Source organism: Periophthalmus magnuspinnatus, chromosome 1 (assembly GCF_009829125.3).
Source record: "Periophthalmus magnuspinnatus isolate fPerMag1 chromosome 1, fPerMag1.2.pri, whole genome shotgun sequence".
Taxonomy (NCBI): Eukaryota; Metazoa; Chordata; class Actinopteri; order Gobiiformes; family Gobiidae; genus Periophthalmus; species Periophthalmus magnuspinnatus.
The window spans coordinates 6779715-6802916 of NC_047126.1; the positions used below are offsets into that span (position 1 = coordinate 6779715).

General features: G+C 41.2%; 2 protein-coding genes and 5 non-coding genes across 8 annotated transcripts in view; 6 read left to right on the plus strand and 1 right to left on the minus strand.

Moving 5' to 3' along the window:
* The window catches only part of LOC117376602 (bifunctional apoptosis regulator-like), a 131058-nt gene that overhangs the window by 97088 nt on the left and 10768 nt on the right, over nt 1-23202 (plus strand). The window lies entirely within an intron of this gene.
* On the plus strand, nt 797-17565 carry LOC117376592 (ADP-ribosylation factor-binding protein GGA3-like). Of its 2 annotated transcripts, XM_055225412.1 has the most exons (16): nt 835-967; nt 3998-4082; nt 5607-5682; nt 7711-7809; nt 9156-9279; nt 9506-9606; nt 9680-9760; nt 9887-10018; nt 10163-10355; nt 11001-11108; nt 11199-11296; nt 11373-11446; nt 13762-13886; nt 14897-15066; nt 15526-15636; nt 16353-16678. In XM_055225412.1, exons 1-16 carry the CDS (start codon nt 925-927, stop codon nt 16461-16463), a joined length of 1731 nt encoding a protein of 576 aa, XP_055081387.1. In that variant the 5' UTR covers nt 835-924; the 3' UTR covers nt 16464-16678. The 2 variants fall into 2 exon arrangements, with proteins under 2 accessions (XP_033828995.2, XP_055081387.1); XM_033973104.2 differs by having other exon boundaries at nt 797-967; nt 11001-11296; nt 16353-17565.
* On the plus strand, nt 18605-18686 carry trnal-uag (transfer RNA leucine (anticodon UAG)). The gene has a single exon. It is a non-coding gene; the product is annotated as a tRNA-Leu (tRNA).
* trnag-ucc (transfer RNA glycine (anticodon UCC)) lies at nt 19295-19366 on the plus strand. The gene has a single exon. It is a non-coding gene; the product is annotated as a tRNA-Gly (tRNA).
* Nucleotides 21331-21412, plus strand: trnas-uga (transfer RNA serine (anticodon UGA)). The gene has a single exon. It is a non-coding gene; the product is annotated as a tRNA-Ser (tRNA).
* On the plus strand, nt 22120-22201 carry trnas-uga (transfer RNA serine (anticodon UGA)). Its single transcript has one exon. It is a non-coding gene; the product is annotated as a tRNA-Ser (tRNA).
* On the minus strand, nt 22766-22846 carry trnal-aag (transfer RNA leucine (anticodon AAG)). The gene has a single exon. It is a non-coding gene; the product is annotated as a tRNA-Leu (tRNA).

Sequence of the window (23202 nt, forward strand, 5' to 3'; positions counted from 1 at the left end):
AAATGTATCCTGTGTGTGTGTGGTTACCCAAAGCACATTCAGTGCTCTTCATTCATGTTGGCACCATTGACAATTACAAGCAAATAACAATAAGAATTGTTCATTTTGTTCAGAAACAAAAAATCTCTGCATAAGGACATGTTCACAACATTCAAAGATTCTGCACATTTCACTGCTGTAGAACAGCACATCAAGGAAAACTTTTATCAAATACAATGCAAAGGGCCGTTACACTGATGGACTTAATGTGATGTGTGTGATGCATAAATGTGACGTCAGATCAGTTGCGGTTGGGGCAGGTGACCTGAGGTGACCTGAAGTGACCAAACACAACGTGAGAACAACACTTTGTCCTCTGTGACTCTCTTCTGACCCCCACGGGGAAAATGGTTAATGTGTATTCATTTACACTCAGGAGAAACAAAGCATATTAATATAATTTAATGTATTCTCAGTACCACAGCTGCTGCGCTACCAGTGTGAACAAAAACAAGCGCCGTCCTACAACTTAAAGGACACACGTGACATTTGGACAAACTGGGTCCAATGACAACTTTGAATTTACTGCCCAAAAATATAAAAAGTCATAAACTAAACACAGAAGAATTGAAAAAAAACTAATATATGTCCAAGATACGCATTTGCAGGTGTCTTTAAACTGTTTAAACTGTTTTCAAACTGTTTTCAAACCGCGTTAAGCAGCAGCGCTCTCACGTGACTCTCCTGGTGGAGGTGGAGGGGGAGGAGGAGGTGGTGGAGGAGGAGGAGGGGTGCTGCTGACGGGTGGGGCGTGACTGTCACATGTCCCGGCGGCAGTTTGACACTTCTCCCCCCTGTCACTATCCTTGCCATTTCTCCTGTCACTGCCGCATCTCCCTCTGCGCCACTCGGGTCAAGACGCACGTTTGGGTCGAGTCTTTGGCGATGGCGAGCGCGCACAGTCCTGCTTCTCTGGAAACCCTGCTCAGTAAGTGCCCTACACTCACTTTAAACTTTCAGAAACAAAATATATAAGTGTTGAAAAAGTTTAGGAAATGGCAGGAGTAGCTTTGCGCATTTTAACTCGTTTCTTGTGACTTGCATTGCCTGGCGCACGTCCGTAATTGTGCAGATAAGTAGCAACAGGAAGTTATTGTGGGGCATCGGCTCGTGCTTTTCTTATCTTTTGTGCACATCTTTACATAAAACAAAACATTGAACAAAGTGTACGAGTGTTTACTTTGATTGATCAACGTGAATAAGACGCAGTGTTTTGTTTTGGCGCAGCCTCACTGAGTCAACAGCTGATCTAGCGATGGACTTTTGAGTTTTTGGAAGTTTTATTCTGAAATCAGGTCCTCTAAAAACATTTCTGCAAGATCTTTTTTTTTAAATATACAATGGTATAAACAAGAACAGCAAGAGGTTTAAGCATTTCCGTTTCCATTCACAGAGCATGTGCAATAATATTATTAAACAAATGCAGACAAATAAATACAGTAATACATTTCATATTTCAAATTATATGCGTAGTGCTTTTGTTTTCAAGGCCTTTGGGTTTGTACAATAGTTTAGAGAATTCATATACCGGTAAGAGGACAAAAGGTATTGAAATACAACAAATTTAGGTTTCTGGCTAGAAAATTTACAACAATTAAGATGATTTTTGTCTTGAATCTAATCCTAATCCTATCCATTTTAGATTTGTTGATTATTTTTTGCTGCAATATCTATTTCGAAAACACCAAAAAGTACATGTTTTGCATTAAGTTGTAGGTTTATATCAAGCTTTCTATTCACAAACAAAAGTATGTCGTTCCAAAAGATTTGAGTTTACTTTCTGCAAGATCATAATTTGCACTCATTTAGTACTCTGAAGTAGACTTTAATTGAGTAACTTTTTAAATAAAGCTGCAAACCATACTTGACTTCTGCTTGAGTAATCTGTTTGATAGTGTAACTGTAGTCTTACCTGATTAAAATATTAGGTTACGCCTTTGGATAAACTTGTAACTAAGGTAGGCTGATTAAATAATATGCAACATGTGGTATTTTCAAATTGTCTACTAGTACTTGTGTCATTTCTTGGAGACTACTTTGTTCTTGTACTTGAGTATCATTTTTTCACCTCTGCCGATGGGTCATTTCTGAGTAACAGCCTCCACATTAGGTCTTTACACCAGTGGAATGCATCATGTGACTGATGTCTGATTAACCCTCTGACAAATGAGTCATTAAAGTGAAGTGACAGACAGACGGGGGTAGAGTAGATTATTCAATTCAATTCAAGCTTATTTATATAGCACATTTAAAAACAACCTCAGCTGACCAAAGTGCTTCATATAAAATAACTAAACACATAAAACATCACACAATGAGGTATAATTACATTATACAAAAGAGCATAAAATACAAATTTTTACCCAAAACATGTACTCAAGAAAGAGTATTATAACTTCAAAGTAACATTACTCAAGTACAAGCCTGGCAGCATTTCTAGCCCTTCTAGTATTTTTAAAGTGCACAATGTCATGTTTCTGGTCCACTGCCTGCTTGTTTCCATCCCTTGACTAGAATCTTCCACAGTTTGACTTCTCTATTTTGCATTTATTAAATTATTGGTGTTGATTCATCTACTTTAGTTTAGCTTAATGTCATACTGTGGAGTATTCTAGGCAAAGCAATCACATTTCCGTGGAGACGGTCAGGCGGTGGACCCCCCACCGGAACATTTGCATAGTGCTTTAAGTTGTGAGCAAATTTTTTGGAAGTACAGCTCAATAGTGTTTTAGTATTGATATAATAACCAAATGTGTTTTACAAGACCAAAATATGGCAAAAGGAATATTGTGTCTCTACTAAATATTATTTTGTATTAAATTATACAAAAACTTGCACAAATAATTGAGTTTAGTAGAGTAGAGATTATGGACATTTAGCTTATCTGAAAGACATTGCACTTAAACCCTTGTTTGTTTATACATAAAGTCTGTCAGAAATCGCACTATTGACCTGTAGACAGACTCATACATTTACTCAAGTAGCTTTTTAAAGAAATTCTACTTTCCAGCAGCATACTTTTACTCCTACTTGAGTAATATTTTTATTGAAGTAACAGTATTCTTACTTGAGTAAAACTTGTGGTTACTTTTCCCACTCGTGTGCGGTGTCCGAGCGACTCTGAGCTGCTCTGTCATATCGTGAATTTGTTATCACTAAAAATCACCATAGCAACAGCCAATAAAACAGAGCGACAGGGCAGAGTGACTGATACAGAGGCGCAAGATACAAACTCAGGAAACAGTGAAAATAATTTAAAGACGACTTTATGACTCATCTCTGGTAAAGTTGTGAAATGAAACTGCAGCATATCTTCCATATTATACATTCAAATTTGCCCTCCATTAATAATGACCCTCAGTCCATAAAACAGTGCCGTGAATCCAGTTTGAGGCATAGTTTAAAAAGTAAAAAGTAGATCTTCACGCGTGTGTGTACATAAATTAGCAATAGTGACTCTACTTCCTGTGTTTATCTCCAGCCTTCTGTGCCTTAAAATCTGAACTACTGCACTACACTTCACTAATAATAATGACAGAGTTTTGACTTATATCTAAACTGGAAGTGCAATGCTCTGATCTTTGGAACACTTTAGCGTCTTAAAGGGAGTTGTTTTACTGTAGACAGGAAACAGCTGTTGCGAGCTTCACTCACAACTTTTAGCTTGTGACGTGTGTCCCTGCCATCTCTTACTGTAGTGTTTGTGCTCGGAGATTTAAACTCTCATCTGATTCTCTGTGTGTCTGCGGTCTACGCTTTTTGTGGCACCTTTAAAAATCCTTTAAGAATCCTGTTGTGACTGGTTTAAATATAAAAAATAAACAATATAGAGTTAAAGTATGGAATCGTTTTATCTTCTCACATGATCAGTGTAACATATATTATTGGCAAGAAGTTGTTGTTTTTTTTCTATAACCCTACTCAAGTTTAATTGACTAAATGTACCCGATGTGCACAGACCAGGCCACAGATCCACAGTACCCTGAGGACAGCTGGGAGACCGTCCAGGCCTTCTACCAGACGGTCAAGCAGCAGCCAGATGGGTAAGCACCACACTCACCACTACACTGGACTACACTGGACCACACTGGACTACACTGGACCACACTGGACCACACTGGACTACACTGGACTACACTGGACCACACTGGACCACACTGGACCACACTGGACCACACTGGACCACACTGGACCACGCTGGACCACGCTGGACCACGCTGGACCACACTGGACTACACTGGACTACACTGGACTACACTGGACTACACTGGACCACACTGGACCACACTGTGTTGCACTGGGCCACACTGGACCACACTGGACTACACTGGACTGCACTGGACTGCACTGGACTGCACTGGACTACACTGGACTACACTGGACTACACTGGACTACACTGGACCACACTGGACTACACTGGACTACACTGGACTACACTGGACCACACTGGACTACACTGGACCACACTGGACTACACTGGACCGCACTGGACTGCACTGGACTGCACTGGACTACACTGGACTACACTGGACCACACTGGACTACACTGGACTACACTGGACCACACTGTGTTGCACTGGGCCACACTGGACCACACAAGACCACACAGACAGCTGTGACCTGTGCTCTGCCTTGCTGTGTGACTGTAGAGTGTGTTTGGGCTGCACGATTTGTGAAAAATATCTAATTGAGGTTTTTCTGATTAACATTGTGATTGTGATTAGATTTGTGATTTGTGTTGTAATTATGTGATTCCGTTCAAGGTTCACATTTTAAACACAACCAAAAGAATTGACAAAAAGACAGAAATCTGAACTGACGAACTAATGCAAGAATCACATTTCAGAGTATGTTTGTACAGATCTAAAGTACAGGGTTGGCAGTTTTTATGCAGAATAAGACGGGAGATTTGGAGAAAATTGTGGTACTTCAAAATTGTGGTAACTGCAGCCTTTGAGATTTGCTGTTCTTCTCCATTCGATTTCGATTTGATCATGATTCATTGTGCAGTGGGTGTGTAAGTGCTGCTGGTGGTTGGAGGGACCGATGACTCAGCTCAGCAGTCACACTTCGGTCAGTCTAGTCCAGGGCAGCTGTGGCTACTGAAGTATCTTACCCGCACCAAGTAGGAAGTGTTGGAAGTTTGCATGTTATAATATTGTTCCCTCATCAAAAACAAGCCTGAAGAGGTTTTAGATGTCATTCAGGCATGCTCTAGTAATCTATCGAGCTCTGTAAAATGTAAGATTGCAAGGCTGCACGTTGATTGTGTTGTATATATAGCGCACTGAAGGGTGAGTGTCTTAGCACAGGGAGCAAAGGGAGGTGGGAGTCAGAGTGTCAAAAACAAAACTGAAACTAATTTAATACATTGTTTTGGGTGAATATATAATTTTCAAAACAGTAAAAGGTAACATGGTGATCTGAATATGTTATCCGTTGGCAGTTAACACCTCATAAAAGTGTAATACGCCCTCTGTAAATAAATACATCTAAAGTTAAAGGACTAAAATATTACTCTTGAAGTCTGCTCTCTACACATTGATGCAGTGTTATGTGTTTGCAGTCCACAGGTGGCGCTGCGGCTCCTGGCTCATAAGATCCAGTCCCCTCAGGAGCGAGAGGCCCTCAAGGCGCTCACGGTGAGTCTGTACTGCACGTAAACAATCAGGGCAGTGATGTATGTAGTGTAAAAGCAGTACTTTAAGTAATGAAAGTAATTATAAAACATGAATTACAAACTTGTAAGAAAGAGCCATGTGTGTAACTATATGACACTTTGGGGTGAGAACTGATTGGCTGTGCTTAACCTTTGTTTAAAAAAGCTGTTCTAAAGCTCTAATTTTGGTGAAGAAAATGTGCATGTGAAAACTAAAAATGTGCAAAAGGATTTGTGAGAGCTGGGACCAAGTCTGATAGAGTTAAAGTGGGACTAAACACCTAGGTCCACCCACAACCACATTTGAAATAGGCTCTTTTCCAAACCAGTTCCTCATTCCTTTTCCTCCCCAGTCTTGGTGAGGTTCCTTCATTAGAGCGCTCGGTGCAGAACAGACGTGCCTCTTTACCGTGAAAGCACGGCCCACAAATGTTGCCATTATTAAAGTTTCATATTAAATTAATCATTTTAATACCACATGGGCACTAGAGCAGTTTGTTTTGTTTCTGTGCAGAATACACACATGACTGCATGGGTCTTTGACAGTTGGAAACTCATCAGAAAATACCTTACTTATGAAAGTAAGGTATTTTCCAGCACAATAACGGCACATTTCATCTCACAAGCAGTTTTTGCAGTTTTTCTTTCATTTAGTTTCCACTTGGCACTATTGATTCATGTTTACACATCTCAATAAATGTGCACATCTGCAGGCTGCTCTGTGGATCTATTCAATCATGTTTCACTGTCACAGAGAAAAGGGATGATACATGAGAGTTTAATATGTGTGTATTTTCACTTGTGCATAGAGGCTAGTACAGGGGTGTCAAACTCATTTTCACAAAGGGCCACATCAGCAAAATGGTTGTTCTCAAAGGGCCAGATGTAACTAACTGTAAGATAAATGTCACTAAATGTAACCAAACTTAATGTAATTTTTTTTTTATCTTGTTAATTAACCGTTTCTATATTTATCGCTTATTCAAGTTTCAAATATTGCATATGGATTTGCATAGAGATGAAAAAAATGTCTGTTTAACTCTGTATCTAATGATAAACTGACATTTTAACACAGTCATACCTTTTAATTTCCTTTGTCGTGGGCCACATAAAATGACGTGGCGGGCCGCATTTGGCCCACGGGCCTTGAGTTTGACACATGTGGGCTAGTACAAAATAATGTGAGTCAAACATTTGCAGTAAGGAGTTTTCAAGCACCAGTAAAAACCTGTCTGATGTCAATGCGGTTTTCCCTTTCACCTGAAAAAGTCTGCGATTAAATATATCAATTAAGACTTTCACTCTTCTTAATAAATGTGGTGTGTTTTGCATGTCGGACTGCTCCCTACTGTTACACACACCTGTTAAGTCGACTCCCTGTGAAGGAGCTGATAAGCCACTTCTTCTCACTGTTCGTCCGTTTTTTAACAGCACTTGATGTGGCAGCTCCTTCGCTGGAACACGCAAAATGAGGATTAGTGCGTACGAAAAGGAAGGAGGAGGTGGTTTGGAAAGGGCCATAGAGCTGCTACGCTGGGCAGTACCTGGAGGAAATTTACCAATTTTGAATAAAGTTGCCAAAAAATGGTTAGATAGAGTAAATAATGCTTTAAAACACCATATATACAGTTTATTAGCAAGAAAGGGAATACTGTTTAGTTCCACTTTAATACAAATTTGAACCTTAACCAGTACCGTGTCTCCTCATCTGTGCTGACCTCAGTAGTGAGAGCAGAGCTGTGAAACTGTTATTCATGTGTAAGTGTGACTGGTTCTCATAAGACTCTTGTGAATGAAGCAGTGTGTCCCCATCTTCTGTGCTCATTGTTTCTGATGGAGCGTGTCCAATCAGGCAAGCTCCTATGCTCATGTGACTTTACATTCTATTAGATATGTCATTTTTCCATTTATATTTATACACTTTATTTGCTCTTTGGTCTCATGAAGATGTTTTAAATGTGCTTTATAAATAAAATAAACATTGACCCAGGTCTTCTGCGTGTTTGTGCAGGTCCTGGAGGCGTGCATGAACGAATGTGGCCAGAAGTTCCACAATGAGGTGGCCAAGTTCAGGTTCCTCAACGAGCTCATCAAAGTGCTCTCTCCAAAGGTACTGGAGATACAGCCTCTGAAGAGACATTTCAAGTGGGACTAAACACCTACTCTCCACCCACAAACACATTTTAAATAGAGCTGCTACACTAGGTAGTACTTGGAGGACTAAAGGGGAGAGTGAAGGGAAGGAGGGGTGGGGTCTCTTGGTATAAGGAACTGTGTGATTGGTCTAATAATCAGAAAGACCTGTAATCAAGTCAGTCTTGTGTGATGTCACATAGTGCTTACAATTGCAATGGCCACTGGAGGCAGTACACTTACAATATTTCATCAGGCAGTGAATGCAGTGTGGCAATGCCTATTCACTTTTAATGCACCCTTAAAAAAAAAAAAAGTATGTGCAGTTTTTACACTTGCGTAGGGTGAAATGTGCATGCAGTGTGTCCTGGGCCTAAGCCTGTCCTTGAACCTGGACTGGACCAGGCTAAGATTCCTGCATCAGTTTCCATAGTGGCTGATCCAAAGTCTGGGTGAGCCTCAGCCTGGTTTATGAAACTGAAATGACAACAAATATGTCGGATATATAGCCAAAAAAGCCTGAGTTGTGCAGTAAAGCAGCATTATGAAACATCCCCCTGGTTAGAACTAACACTCTCTGTTACATAATCGTGTTTCCTCCACTGGCTGTGGACCACTGCCCCAGAAAAGGAGCCTACAGCCTCTCTGTGACTGTGTAACTCTAACCACTGCGTTTCTTACACTTCCTCTGGCTGCAACTAACACACACGCTTTTGTAAGCTTATGCACTGAAGAAACTGCCCCACAGCCGATGTCACTAGTTCAGTGATTTGCATCAGAGAGATGGTTTGATTCATGCTTTACTAAAGAGGAGTTATTGTGCAAAATTTGTAGCTTTTTACCATGTTATAGCGTTGTTCCCTCATCAAAAACAAGCCTGAAATGGTTTTAGATGTCATCCATGTATGTCTGAGTAATTTAGCGATCTCTCCCGGGCACTATCTGAACCCTTACGGTTAGCAGTACATTCCTATCCAAAGCTCAGCTCACAAGCCTTTTTCACCCATACTCCCATACAGCACAGTTTCTCCCACAATTTTCCTTAAATACACACAAGTAGGATCTAAAATAACACACTACAACTTCACAAACCTGATGCTTGTACTAAGAAGCTGACAGAACCTATCATGGATACATTTCCCTTACCAGGATTGACCCAGATATGAGTGTTTCTGGAAGCTAATGCTATAGATGTCTCTGCTAAATGTGTCTCTGCTAAATGAGTTATGTTTTAATAATAAATACCCCACAAATGTGTAATACTCACTCTTTAAGTCCAGGGCCGTACTGTATATGTGTGAATATGTATCTATTTATGTGCAGTACTTCGGCGCGTGGAGCCCGGAGAGGGTGAAGGAACGCCTGGTGGAGGTGCTGTACGGATGGACCCTGTGGCTCCGAGACCAGCCCAAGATCCAAGAAGCCTACAACATGCTCAAGAAACAGGGTAGGCCTCGGACGGTCTGATAAGAGCCTAGTGTGAAGAACAGAGTCAGAAGTTTGAGGCAGAAGTTTGGACACAGTTTTTAAATTTTGTTGTATACATTGTAGATTCTCACTGAAGCATTAAAAAATGAATGGCACATATGGAATGTAGTAAACAAAAATTAACTAAAAAAAAAAGCCACCCAAGTACATCTTCATCTGCAATGCACCTCGCTGTTGTCACACAGATATAGTGAAGAAAGACCCCAAGCTGTCCAGCACCCTGATCATGCCCCCCGCCCCCAACAGAAGCTCCACCTCCATATTCGAGCAGGACGACACCACCAAGGTAACGGCTCTGTTCTGTTAGGATTTGTCCCTTACACATGAGATGAACATACTAACAGTGTTTTTGGCTGCAGCTGCTGGACAGATTGTTGAAGAGTGGCCGACCTGAGGATCTGGAAACTGCAAACCGACTCATCAAGAGCGCCATGCAAGCTGTGAGTGTGTACAGTCACCACTAAACTAAGCATGTCCAGAAAGAAATAGGTTATTTCTCTATGAAGACAATAAAACACATCTTACACTCTACTAAAAATCTACTGTATTTTTATGTTTGTGCACAGGAGCAGGAGCGAGCAGCCAGGGTGCAGAGAAGGGAGGACCTTCTGAAGGAGGCCCATGACAGTAGCAGACAACTCCAGGAGATGTTAGAGACCCAGAAGACACCCACCCAGAAGTCGAGTGAGAACATCCAGGTACTACCATTGCATCAAATGTTTCCAAAGTGTTTTGTGGTGTCAATTTAAACACTGAAACACTGACTTTAAAAACCCAGATGAGGTGCAAACATCATACCAGGATTTAAAGTGTGACTCTCTGCATGCGTTTACTCTGTACAGGGCCTGTTTGAGCGCTGTGATAGGCTCCGCCCCACTCTGTTCCGATTAGCAAGTGAGACGACGGAGGACGACATGGCTCTGTCTCAGGTCCTAGAGGCTAACGACGAGCTAACACTAGCCCTAAAGGCTTACAGAGCCCACATGAGCACACAGAGTGAAGCAGCAGAGAGGAAGGCTGTGGAACGGAGCCCAGGTCAGACTCCCCACTGGTGAACAGGGCATGCAAACAAGCTCAAGTTAACCATGAGCCATAAAGACTATTCCATTTCCTCCTGCTCCTGCCAGTCGTAGCCCGGTACTGTTGCCCCTCAGCCAATCACCTCTCTTTTCATACTAGGCTCCATCCCAGTTCTGTTTTATCTGGGAATCATCTGAGATTCATAGATCCATACTCCCCATCCTTCCCACATATCTGACATCTCTACCTGCTTCTGCCTAAGACCTAAAGAGTTCATTTAATACATTTTAATCGTGTTAGCAGTACGATCCTGTCAGGCTCAGCTAACTGGCTTATGTCACTCATGCTCCCACATGACAATTTTCCATAAATTTACAAATCATGATTCAAAACAATACATCACGACTTCACAAACCTGATGTGATGTGCAGTTGTTTCATTAGCGGGATGCATGCTGATTGTGTTGTGAGGGGAATTGAGGGGGAATTCGGAGTGTCAAAAACTAAACTGAAATTGATGACACATTTTAATACATTGTTTGTGGCAAATATAGCATTTTCAAAACAATAAAAGGTAACATGGAGCTCTAAATATGTTGTGTATTAACAGTTAATAACCCATAGAAGTGTAATATCTCCTCTCTTTTGTGTTGGTTTCCAGTGTCCAGCCCCAGAGAAGTGAAGTCGTACCACCTGATAGACTTTTCCTCTCTGGACCCTGAGCTCAGGACCCACTCACCTGTGCAGGGGGAGGAGCCACACTGCTCCCCTGTGCAGGGGGAGGGGCCACACCGCTCACCTGTGCAAGGAGAAGGGCCACACTGCTCACCTGTGCAGGATGAGGGGCCTCATCACTCACCTGTGCAGGGGGAGGGGCCAGGGCAGGTCAGAGGTCGCACAGAGGTCACAACAGATTGTCCCTCACAGAAAAAATCTTACCTGGAGGAGCTGATCCAGGTGAGATTTAGAGGTTATAGGTTATAGCGTAAAAATGAACTGTCCCGAAGTGAGTGTAACTTGTTGTTGTTGACAGCTGGATGAAGAAGTCTTTGGTCCTGACGAGGGGAGGTGCCAGAGTGAGCCTATCACCAACGGGACTCACCACTGGTAACTAGGCAACCACAAGCATATAGTACATTTGGTTAGAAGTTTCAATTTGATTTGATTTGTATCTTTAAACTAAATTTCTGTCTTCAAACTAACTTGGAGAGGCATTCAGCTGCTTGTTTGGCGCATGCTCCGCTACGACAGCACTACCTGAGCACCGTCTGACTTGTTTGTTTGTTTCTGTTGGTGTTTGGGGGGTTTTCTATGTCGAGATGCACTCAGGTGAAAAGATGATCCTCCCGGGAAAGGCCGTAATAATCACCATTTTGTTATGTATTTAAAAACTTATGGGCAGTTGACAGAATTTTCTTTTGCAATGGAACCTACCTGGACAGTTGAAGGATGACACAGATATCTTTATTCACAAAAGTGTCATTATATGTATGGGGTGACTGTGGCTTAGTTGGTAGAGTGGTTGTCCTTACCATTTACCATGCTGGTTACTTTTACTAGCAAATATAGCAAATATAAATGTGCGCTAATGCAAAAGAAACTAGACATGCATGAACATCTCCTAGTCCCCTGTTTACAGCTAGTCAGCTTCTTGGTCGGACTGGTTCTATGGAAAAACAAGACCAAAACTATATCCAAGTGCGTATTCGGACCAGTCTGAGCATGTAAAGTAGTGGCTGACAGGGAAATTGCTCTGAAAGAGAGATGAGTTGTAAATAATTTTATTTTAGATAATATTTTTCACAACCATTCAAACAATGGGAAACATGGTCTAATGGCATCTCCACACTCAGGCTCATTGCGATTTTACACAAATAACAAGTGAACAGAGCTCTTTGTGCTCATGTGATCTGTATTCTTTGACTTCACCATCAGCTGAATATAATGTGACACTAGAGGTGACAAGACACATTATACAGTATATACACAATATACAATTATGTCAGTGATTCTCACACTCTTCACACCAAGTACCACCAGATCCAAACCACATCTAAAACAGGACTATAGCAGGTCTAAACCAAGACTAAACCAAGTATTAAAGTTTACACAGACTAACCCAAATGTCACCCAGTGTACCTTACCTGTGTAATATACAGTGTTGGAAAGTAACTGAATACATGTACCAAGGATACATATTCAGAATACTAATTTTGAGAAACTATTCTGGTACAGTTACTTTTTCATTTGGTGGTATTCAGATTACAGTTTCGTAAAATCAAAAGAATACATTGCAGTACTTGATCGCACATTTAGGCTTCCAACATCACATAATTATTGAGAAAAATATAAAGCCCAGCTCTTGTGATGAGGCTGGTATGTTTTTCAATGCATAACAAATGGTGAAACGAACATAAAGCTGTTTTTAATCCTGTGTTGCGTCATTACACTAATTTAAATGTAATTCGATTTAAACGTATTCCAAGTATTGAGAATACAGTACACTAACTGGACCATGTATTTTACAAAAACAATACAAAATACTTTTTAATGCAGATATTTGGTATTCTGTAACTAAATACATTTTCAAAGTATTCTTCAATCACTGGTGATGTATGGTGCCACATGTTTCAGCCAAAAAAATGTCTACAAGTGGGCTAAATTGTTTAAAGAAGGACGGAGCAGTGTTGAGGATGAAGGCAGGCCTGGGAGGCCTACAGAAGTGAGGTCTCCTGAGGTGATCGAACCATACACAGTTGACATTCTCCTATGAATTTCAACGGGTTTGCACCCTTCACCAACCAAAAACTTGATAACTGACCGCTGTTCAATCCTAGAGCATGCTTCTTGGTTGGCCATCTTTTTTTAATTGCCAAAACTCTCAAAGTTTTTTTTTTTTTTTTTAATCTGCAAAAGAAATTAAATCCATGTGAAAAACAAGTCAAACAAACAAACAAAAAAGTAAGCTTCTAACTGTATTAAAAGTCCTTATACCCAAAAAATTCACCTTATTTATTGAATGACCCTCGTATTTATTTATTTATTTATTTATTAGATTTCTAACTATTGGTGCACAGTTCTATTCCATGTTAGAAAACTATATACAATAATATTTTTTTTTTGCAACCACCTAAACCGCATTCAGCGCAGTCAAAGTGACTGCACTGCGCCCTCTTGTGGGTTTATGTAGCAGACAGCTCCTACAGTCAGGTGGTCACGTCCCAAGACTTCCTAGATGTTTTTCGTCTTATTCATGATGACATTTCTTTAGTGAGTGCCTTCAGGGTCCTGGGAAAACTGTATAAAAACATTATACAAACATATCCAAATGACTGTACAAACAGGCTTTAGACTGATGAATGATGCTACTGCACGTCCCGGTAAAATGCCCCTTCTCCCCTGCCCCCCTCTGCCCTCCTTAGGTCACAGTCCCACGGTCGGCCCTATCTGGATTCCTCCATGTCCCTCAAGAAGAGCTCATCTCCAGTGAGGACAGAGGAACCTTCACTTCAGAACGTCTTTGTGCCCGTCCACTCCATCCGAGCCAGTGCGTACCACACAGAGGCATGTTCTGATGGTCTGTAACAGAAGTGTACAGAGCATCAGAACTGTATACAGCTCTGTATACCGCTCTGTATACCGCTCTGTATACCGCTCTTTTTACCGCTCTGTATACCGCTCTGTATACTGCTCTGTATACTCATGATTCACATGATTAAGTATGAGTCATTTTGGTTTATTCACTATATACTGCTCTGAATTGATTAATTTGGAAATAGTTGTGTTACCTATTTTTAACCCTTTGTGGTAGGTGGAAACGGATATTTCTGAGCACTAAGGCCTCAAAAGTAGGGCAATACAGGATTACTCAAACATGCATGAATCACTCTGAGTACAACTCAGAGTAAGATCATGAGGAGGGAACACTGTTATAGCACGGCTCATAAAAGCTGATTTTGTATTATATGATTCCTTTAAGTCAGGGGTGTTTAAAGTGAGGCCTGCGTGCCAAACTTGGCCCTCTAGGGAGTCTAATGTAGCCTGCAAAAGGATGCTGAGATGTGTAAGAAGTATATGTTTAGATTTTACACTGAAAAGAGTGTCAGGAGAAGTAGTGGATCAGCGAGCAGTCACCAGCAGATTGGCAGCCTCGCTTTCTGCCCCAGTGCGGCTGTGACTACAATAGTCCTACATACATAGACCTACATAGACTACACCGAGTGTGTAGTGAATGAATAATGCACTGTGGAGCATTTTAGAGTGTCCAAAGACCTCTATATAAAGCAATGCAAGTTTATTTGTATGACACAAATCATACACAAAGTGAAAGTAAATGCAGTGGATTATTATTAGAAAATGCAATGAATTATTATTAGTTATGAATACCTTTACTGACAAACAATGACAGGGTTGGCCCTCGCTAAAGAGGACATTCCAGTGTTGAAACATTAAAGTACAAGAGCAGCAACAGAGTAAAGAGCATCAAAAATGTGTCTTAAATGTAATGATTTGAAATACACTTTGAATACAGTGGAGCCAATTTGCTGTTGTGCGTAGGTCATGTGGAGCCTATCACTGTGCTGGATCAGGCCGGGGTACACGTGTCCCTCCACTTCTCCAGAGAACCCCCAGTGGGACGCCCCACTGTAGCTGTGCTGGTTCTGTCTACTGTCAACACCTCTGCTCTCAGGGTCACGGGCTTCTCCTTCCAGGCTGCTGTCCCAAAGGTGAAGACAATCAGACACGCTCAGACATGCATATATAAATATACAGATATAAGCACTCTGATACATGTGAGTGACATCAGAGCCTGCTTTAAACATACTGACCTTAGCCTAGCCTAATATGACTGTGGTGTGAGTGTTGGTTGTGGTGGGAAGGGTCCGTCACTTTGCACCAGGGCAGTTTTGGCTACAATAGAAACTTACCACCACCAAGTGTAGAGTGCATGAATAATGACAGTGCAAAGGGCCTGTGTAAGGCATTGCTGTTATTTCCCAAACTCAAGTATTGGCATTGGATTGGGGCTGTCCATGTGCAGTTTACAGATTCTCCACTGAAAGCTAACTCACCTGTTATAGAGATGGTGCTTCCAAATGTACAATCACTATGACTATAACTATATTTTTGTGTAATAGTTTTATGGTTCTATCCTTTTTGGTCATATATGCTATTTGTGTCCCCAGAGCATGTGTGTAAAGCTGCAGTCTGCTTCTGGCTCGGAGCTGCCCCCCTACAGCCCTCTGCTGCCCCCTGCTGCTCTCTCCCAGGTCCTGCTGCTGGACAACCCACAACAGGTGAGACGTGAGACATTCTAACAGAGCTCAGTGATTGCACTGTGCTGTGGTGGAGGACATCTGTAGTTCTAGTGTAAAATAAGTGCCTTAATGAGCTAAAATGACTTGTTTAATCTAAGTTATAGAATATGTTGTCTGGTGATATTCTCCAAGAAATCAGAAATGTGCTTAAATGGGCCTTTAAAAGTCGGCCTAGGGAATCTATTGTAGGATTAAGCACAAAATACAGAAACACAATTTTAAAGATGACACTTTATTTACTTTTGAATAAGCTTTTTTGCATATTTGACAGTTTTCTTCTTTTGGGCAATCATTGGTAAATATACCATTCAGTAATAGTCACATACTATAATAAAGGAACTGTATACAAGAGTTTGATCTTAAATTCCATAAAAAAGTTTCAATACTGAAATCGAGTTCGAACCTAAACTCTTTGATCTGAATGGTCACTTCCTAAACCCTAGCATCTGCAGCCAATCATGAATGAGTGCTAGTGCAGCCTCTGCAGCTTAGTGAATTCTGCAGGTTCTGAGCTTTCACATGAGGCTTGTCCATACACTGAGAATGAGAAAAACTGGTATGTGTCTTCTATCTGCAGGTTAGGGCTCTGGCAACACAGGTTCAGTCATGATTGTAGTAACATGATTGTAGTAAAACAGTTAGAACACTGGCTTCATACTGTTCCTTTAATAATATTTTCTTCTTGTCTCTGTCAGAAAGCGGTGCGTCTACGGTACAAGTTGACTCTGACTCATGGAGAGCAGCAGGTGAACGAGAGCGGGGAGATCAGCGCCTTTCCCGAGTGGAGCCGTATGATTGGTCAATGAGCCTGTCAATCAAACAGTCACACATTTTACATGTTTTACATCCATACAGGGCCCTCCGCTCATACTGGGACTTCTGACCAGCACTGAAGCACAAAATGTGGGGCCCTGGGGACAAATGTTGTTGGGGACAGAACTTATAGATCCTCTTCTCCCCGAGTCTAAACACACCTGCTCTGGACCAAAGGAAGCAGATCAACATGGGTACATTTACATTCCGGTAAATATCAGATAGATGAACTAGAATAATCAGATTACCAATGATTAGATCAGATTTTTAGTGTGCGTTCACAGCACAAGAGAAATGTGATCTTCAAAAACACTTGGTGACATGAGCAGAGGTGGTAGAGTAGCCAAAGACTGTTCTCAAGTAAGAGTGAAAAGTATTTGGGAAAACTACTACTCAAGTAAGAGTAACTGTCAGCATGTAACATTTGATTTATAATGTAAAGTGAATGTAATTGGATGGACAAAACAGGAAATAATACAAACTAAATCATATCTGAAGGAGCGCTGCAAGAAAGAATGTTCAAATGATTTCATATTGTCAAGATAAAGGTTTTGTCACTCATGGAATTACTCGCAGTGGGAAGAGGAACCAAAACTTTGACTCAAGTAAGAGTACTATTAAAGTTACTCAAGTAAATGTAACTGAGTACTACACACATCTGGACATGTGTCAGTTAATCAGTGGATTTGTAGAGTAAACATTCTCTCTTCTGTCATTTTGTATCTCATCATTGTCCTTTAGTTTGCATACTTTTCTTTGAACAAGTGTGAACAATTTAAAGAAATGAGATTACTCACATCAGACGGAGCCGTTTACATGATATAAGAATAATGTGATATCTCCAGAAATCAGATCATGACCAGATTTGGATGTGCATGTAAACATAGGCAGTATTAGTCAAAGGCTCTATATGCTCTTGAAATGGTTGTGCCTTCCCAAACCCAAAGTGCCTTGTTGTGACATAATACTCATGTTTTTATGATATTTATTTTTAAGTTAATGTTCCTTTGTCTTTTCTACACCTTTTTACATTTACTTTTATGAGCTGTCATCTGAGCCACTGAGCAAAGAAGAAATAAACTTGCTAAAAATGAATCCTGCCTTTTTGTTTGGGTTCATGTTGGATTGCCTTGTGCTTTTCTTCATAAATTCTAAAATGTAGCTTCACCTTCCTCACTGTGGGAAAAAATGGAGAATCAAAGGAACCATAGTCTATGAAGGGAACGCACACAATGTTCAGCTTTCATACCTGATACTTTCGACTGCTCACGTGCAGTTTTCCTCAGAGAGGTCAGCTGGTTTACACAAGTTTTAGTTCTGTCTTCTTTTATTTATTTCATTTCATTCATAAAATATAAAATGGCATTGTGTTGTAAAGTTAAACATACAACACATTTTCCAGCCAATACTTGAACACTGATGGTTACTTTAAAAAGAAAAAAATCAATACATTTCATTCATACATGAATCCATTGCACAGATATTTACTTTTATGTATACTAACTTAATGAGCAGGGTTTTTTTTAATGTATTTCTTAAATGCCATTATTCTCAATTCTTTCAAATTACATAAATGAACTCCTTTCAGTGCAGAGCTTCATTCGATAATCTTGGCTCTGAATGTGAGTTTTTTTAGTCCGTTCATTTTAGATTATAGTGACTTGTTCTTATCTCAAATGGTCTTTGAATGTTTACAGGTCTTTGATACGTGGCCACACTGTAAATTCAATGTGACATTGCTGTGTGAAAAAAACACACTACCACATAACTCCAATGTCACTGTCAGATCACTGAGTCACGTCTCTGTGTGATCTCACTGTAACATCTGTCACACTGCCAAGATTTGAATTTTTCCAGCAACAGCTTCTCCAGCAAAGTTGGAGAACTTGGCACAAGTAATTTTATCAAAGAGCTATTGCTTTCATCAGTTTCCTTTGACAGTGTACCTTTTTGAACTGCATGCATGAGAGTTGTTGTGGCCGGACTTGTGCCCAGACTTAGTGGAACAAATTTGGTGACTTTATTTTCCTCATGGCTGACTCAAGTGCTCTAAGCAAAGCATGTAACTGACATTGTCAAGACATTTTGGTGGATGGGTGTCTGCTCAGTTTGGTCATCTTCAGTTTCATATCCAGGTAGTGTGGCCGAGTGGTCTAAGGCGCTGGATTTAGGCTCCAGTCTCTCTGGAGGCGTGGGTTCAAATCCCACCACTGCCATAGAAAGCTAGTTTTTTTAATGACTCATTGAAACTATTTCTTTCCACAGAAGCCAAGACCATTGAGCTACGTCCCCTATGCATTTTAGAAATTACAAAAACAACTTGGTTAACTGATTGGAAACATGGCCAAAAAGATTTTCTGGAATTAAATCAGCACATCTTTGCTTCTTTCCAAGCTATTTGAGGAGACCGTGGTGTCAGTGTGAATGCTTTGTGACGTCGTGGCAGTGATTTCACTGCCAACATCTTTAACAACACATTCATCATATCCCATATCATCTAACAGTTAGGATTCCTCGCTTTACTGTGTGATTTGAAACCCAGCTTGCGATGCTGACATAGTGTTTAGCATAGCTGCCTTCCAAGCAATTGACCCAGGTTGGATTCCTGACCATTGCAGGCTCTGGTTGTGTCTAATTGTGCGTTCAAAGTTTTTGGAGTACTTATGTGTGGCATTAATTTATTCCAGACTATAACTCTCTCTCTGTGATGTCACTGTAACATGATTAGTAAATCAGACAATAGGTTAAACAACAAATTCATCATATCCCATATGATCAAATGGTTAGGATTCCTGGCTATCCTATGTGATTTCTAACCTAGCTTGCGATGGTGGTATAGTGGTAAGCATAGCTGCCTTCCAAGCAGTTGACCCGGGTTCGATTCCTGGCCATCGCAGTGTAGCCTTTTGTCTAATGGTACTGTCAGTGTGTTTCAAGTACATGTGTGTGTCATTCATTCCTTCCATGCACTCTACCACTGAGCTACATTCATCTATTGTTTCTAGACATGATTACAACAAAAATCAACAAATCCATGTTTCTGAAACCCCAATCGCTTTAACCTTTCGGCCACAACACCAGATTAGCACTTTGCTTGTCCAGGAAGTCCAAACTTGCTTAACTTGTAAGCAGATCTCAGACATCAATACTTTCTCTTAAGACCTTTGGCAAACTTCCCATACCGGGAGTTGAACCTGGGGTACCTGGGTGAAAACCAGAAATCATGCAGAGTTTCAGTGTTTGGTGGATGGCTGTCTGCCCAGTTTGGTCTTCTTTTTTCTCATATCCAGGTAGTGTGGCCGAGTGGTCTAAGGCACTGGAGTGAGTTTTCAGGGCTTAAGGAACAGTTACAGAGCAATTTAGCAGTGGTGGGACCCAAACCTACACCTTTGCGGAGACTGAAACCTTAATCCAACTCCTTGGAATACGTGGCCACACTGTAAATTCACTGTGACATCGCTGTGGGGTCACTTTATGAGGTCTGTGAGGTTACTGCGATATTGGCATTTTGCTTTGTTTACTGACTATCCTTCCATTGGTTTTACTGCTAGACATAACCGCAACTAGCCAATCATTTTTTTTATGAAAGACCAAACAGAGATCACCACAATTTTCCTCAATGTAGTGCACAACATCACTGTACTTGATTAGTAAATCAGCCAATAGGTTAAACCACACATTCATCATATCCCATATGATCTAATAGTTAGGATTCCTGTGTAATTTCACGCTTAGCTTGCAATGGTGGTATAGTGGTTAGCATAACTGCCTTCCAAGCAGTTGACCTGGGTTCCCTTCCTGGCCATCGCAGTGAAAGGTTTTGTCTCATGGTAGTCAGTGTGTTTCCAGTACGTGTGTGTGGCATTCTCCTTCTAAACCATAGCTCTCCAAGGTAAATTTGCAGCTCAGTAATGTAAGGTGCTGGGTTTAGGCTCTGTTCTCTCTGGAGGCATGGGTTCTAATCCAATCACTGCTGTAAAGATTTTCTTTCATTGCTCTCATTAAAATTATTATAATGTGAGATTAAGCTATCAAAACTATGCCCTTGGAGACGCTGAGGATTGATTAGAGCACCTCATACATGCAAAACATGCAATCTACCACTGAGCTACATTCACCTTTTGTTTCTAGACATGATTACAACAAAATCAACAAATCCATGTTTCTGAAACCCTGATGGATTTCAAATTCATCGCCTTAACCTTTCGGCCACAACACCAGATTAGCACTTTCATAAAAATGTTTATCCTTTAAACAAGGTCAACGACAAGACAATATTTTCTTGTTCCAAACTTGCTTAACTTGTAAGCAGATCTCAGACAGCAATACTTTCTCTGAAGACCTTTGGCAATAAATGGACGGACTTGAAATCCCTTTGGGGCCTTCAACTCTCCCCACGTTTGAATCCTGCCAGCGATGGCTTCTCCTTCTAAACTTGGACAACTTGGTAATCATCTTGTTATCATTGAGCTTTTGCTTCTATCAGTTTACTTTGTCATTATCCCTTTTTTTTTTTTTTTTTTTTACTTTTATTATCAAAAATATCATCTCATAAAATCCCAGTACAAAGTACATTGGGGCAAGTGGGGGGGGGATGGAAACACACATGGTGGAAAATGGGGAACATACAAGAAATAATAAATAAGTGTGTACACAAGACAGGCGACACTGGGGCAAGTAGGGAGGGTGCGGGGTTGGATAGGACACATGGGGGGGGCGGGGTGGACTGGGACATAATTTGAGAAATAATATTCAACAATATTCGCACATTTTCATTTTAATCTTTCAGAATCCGAGGTGGGTGGGGGATGGGGTGAGTCGGGCGGGCGGTCATTATCCCTTTTTGAACTGTGACAGCAAGTTGTTGTGGCCGAGTGGTTAAGGCGATGGACTTGAAATCCATTGGGGTTTCCCCGCGCAGGTTCGAATCCTGCCAATAACGAGATGCTTCCTTTGGTACATAAACCAATGTCTTCTTTCTACGGCAAAATGCTACAGATAACTCAATTGAGATGGTCCAGTATAAATTGTATAAACACCCAGCTTCCTTGTTAAGCTTGGTACCAGAGAGGAAACTGGCAGTGCCACAGCCACACTACCACATAACTCCAAACTCACTGTCACGTCTCTGTGTGATCTCACTGTAACATCTGTCAAATCCATTTTGGTCCCAGATTTGAATCCTTCCAGCAACAGCTTCTCCAGGTCAAGTTGGAGAACTTGGCACAAGTAATTTTATCAAAGAGCTATTGCTTTCATCAGTTTCCTTTGACAGTGTACCTTTTTGAACTGCATGCATGAGAGTTGTTGTGCCCAGTGTTGCCTGTCTTGTGATGTACATGTACACATTTATTTATTATTTCTTGTATGTTCCCCATTTCCACCATGTGTGTTTCCATCCCCCCCGTCCCTCCCCCCCACTTGCCCCAATGTACTTTGTATTGTGATTTTATGAAATGATATTTTGATAATAAAAGTAAAAAAAAAAAAAAATCCCTTTGGGGCCTTCAACTCTCCCCCACGTTTGAATCCTGCCAGCGACGGCTTCTCCTGCTAAACTTGGACAACTTGGTAATCATCTTGTTATCATTGAGCTTTTGCTTCTATCAGTTTCCTTTGACATTGTCCCTTTTTGAACTGTGACAGCAAGTTGTTGTGGCCGAGTGGTTAAGGTGATGGACTTGAAATCCATTGGAGTTTCCCCGCGCAAGTTCGAATCCTGCCAATAACGAGATGCTTCCTTCTGTACATAAAACCAATGTCTTGTTTCTACGTAAAAGAGTGCAAGAGGCTACGGATAACTCAATGATTGAGATGGGCCAGTATAAGTATAGTACCCAGCTTCCTGTTTTTTTTTAGTTTTTTTTTTTACTTTTATTATCAAAAATATCAGTGAGTGATCAAAAGTGAAAGTCTAAATGTCCTTGGGGGGTGATGGTGATGAGGGTGTTGCGGGGGAGCAGGGTCTTGTTAAAACGGTGGGGGATGGCTATGTGAAGGTGTTGGAGGTGGGTGGTAAGGCGGTTCGTGAACAGGGTCCAGTGGGGGGCGGTGCGCTGATCGTATAGATGGAGGTTTCTGATGAAGAAGATGGTGTACCGGGCTATGGACATGACGAGTCTGATAAGGGGGAGGTTGGGTCTGTATGGGTGATCAGGTGGACGGTCGGGCCGGCGGTGATGGTGGCGATGTTCCGGAGGACGTGGGTCTGGGGTGCGGTGACCTGGAGTGCGGTGGTCCGGGGTGCGGTGATCCGGGGTGGCTTCCTTGTTAAGCTTGGTACCAGAGAGGAAATTGGCAGTGGTGGGATTTGACCCACGCCTCCTAGGAGACTGGAGCCTTAATCCAGCGCCTTGGACCACTCGGCCACATTACCACATAACTCTGAACTCACTGTGACGTCTCTGTGTGATCTCACTGTAACATCTGTCAAATCTGTTTTGGTCCCAGATTTGAATCCTTCCAGCAACAGCTTCTCCAGCTCAAGTTGGAGAACTTGGCACAAGTAATTTTATCCAATCCAATCCAATCCACTTTATTTATATAGCACATTTCATAAACAATTTTTTTCCAAAGTGCTGCACAGAGACAAAGTGACATAAAATATAAAATCAATAAAACACATAAAAATAAATTAAAAAAAACACAGAGGACCACGCAACTCACGCGGTGTTAAAAGCCAGAGAATAAAAGTGGGTCTTAAGACGAGACTTAAAACACTCTACAGTGGGA

Coding starts and splice junctions, on each gene's coding strand:
- LOC117376592 (XM_033973104.2), top strand. CDS start 802: ATGTCCCGGCGGCAGTTTGACACTTCTCCCCCCTGTCACTATCCTTGC. Junction 968..3,997: donor TTCTCTGGAAACCCTGCTCA/GTAAGTGCCCTA, acceptor CGATGTGCACAG/ACCAGGCCACAGATCCACAG. Junction 11,297..11,372: donor ACCTGGAGGAGCTGATCCAG/GTGAGATTTAGA, acceptor TGTTGTTGACAG/CTGGATGAAGAAGTCTTTGG.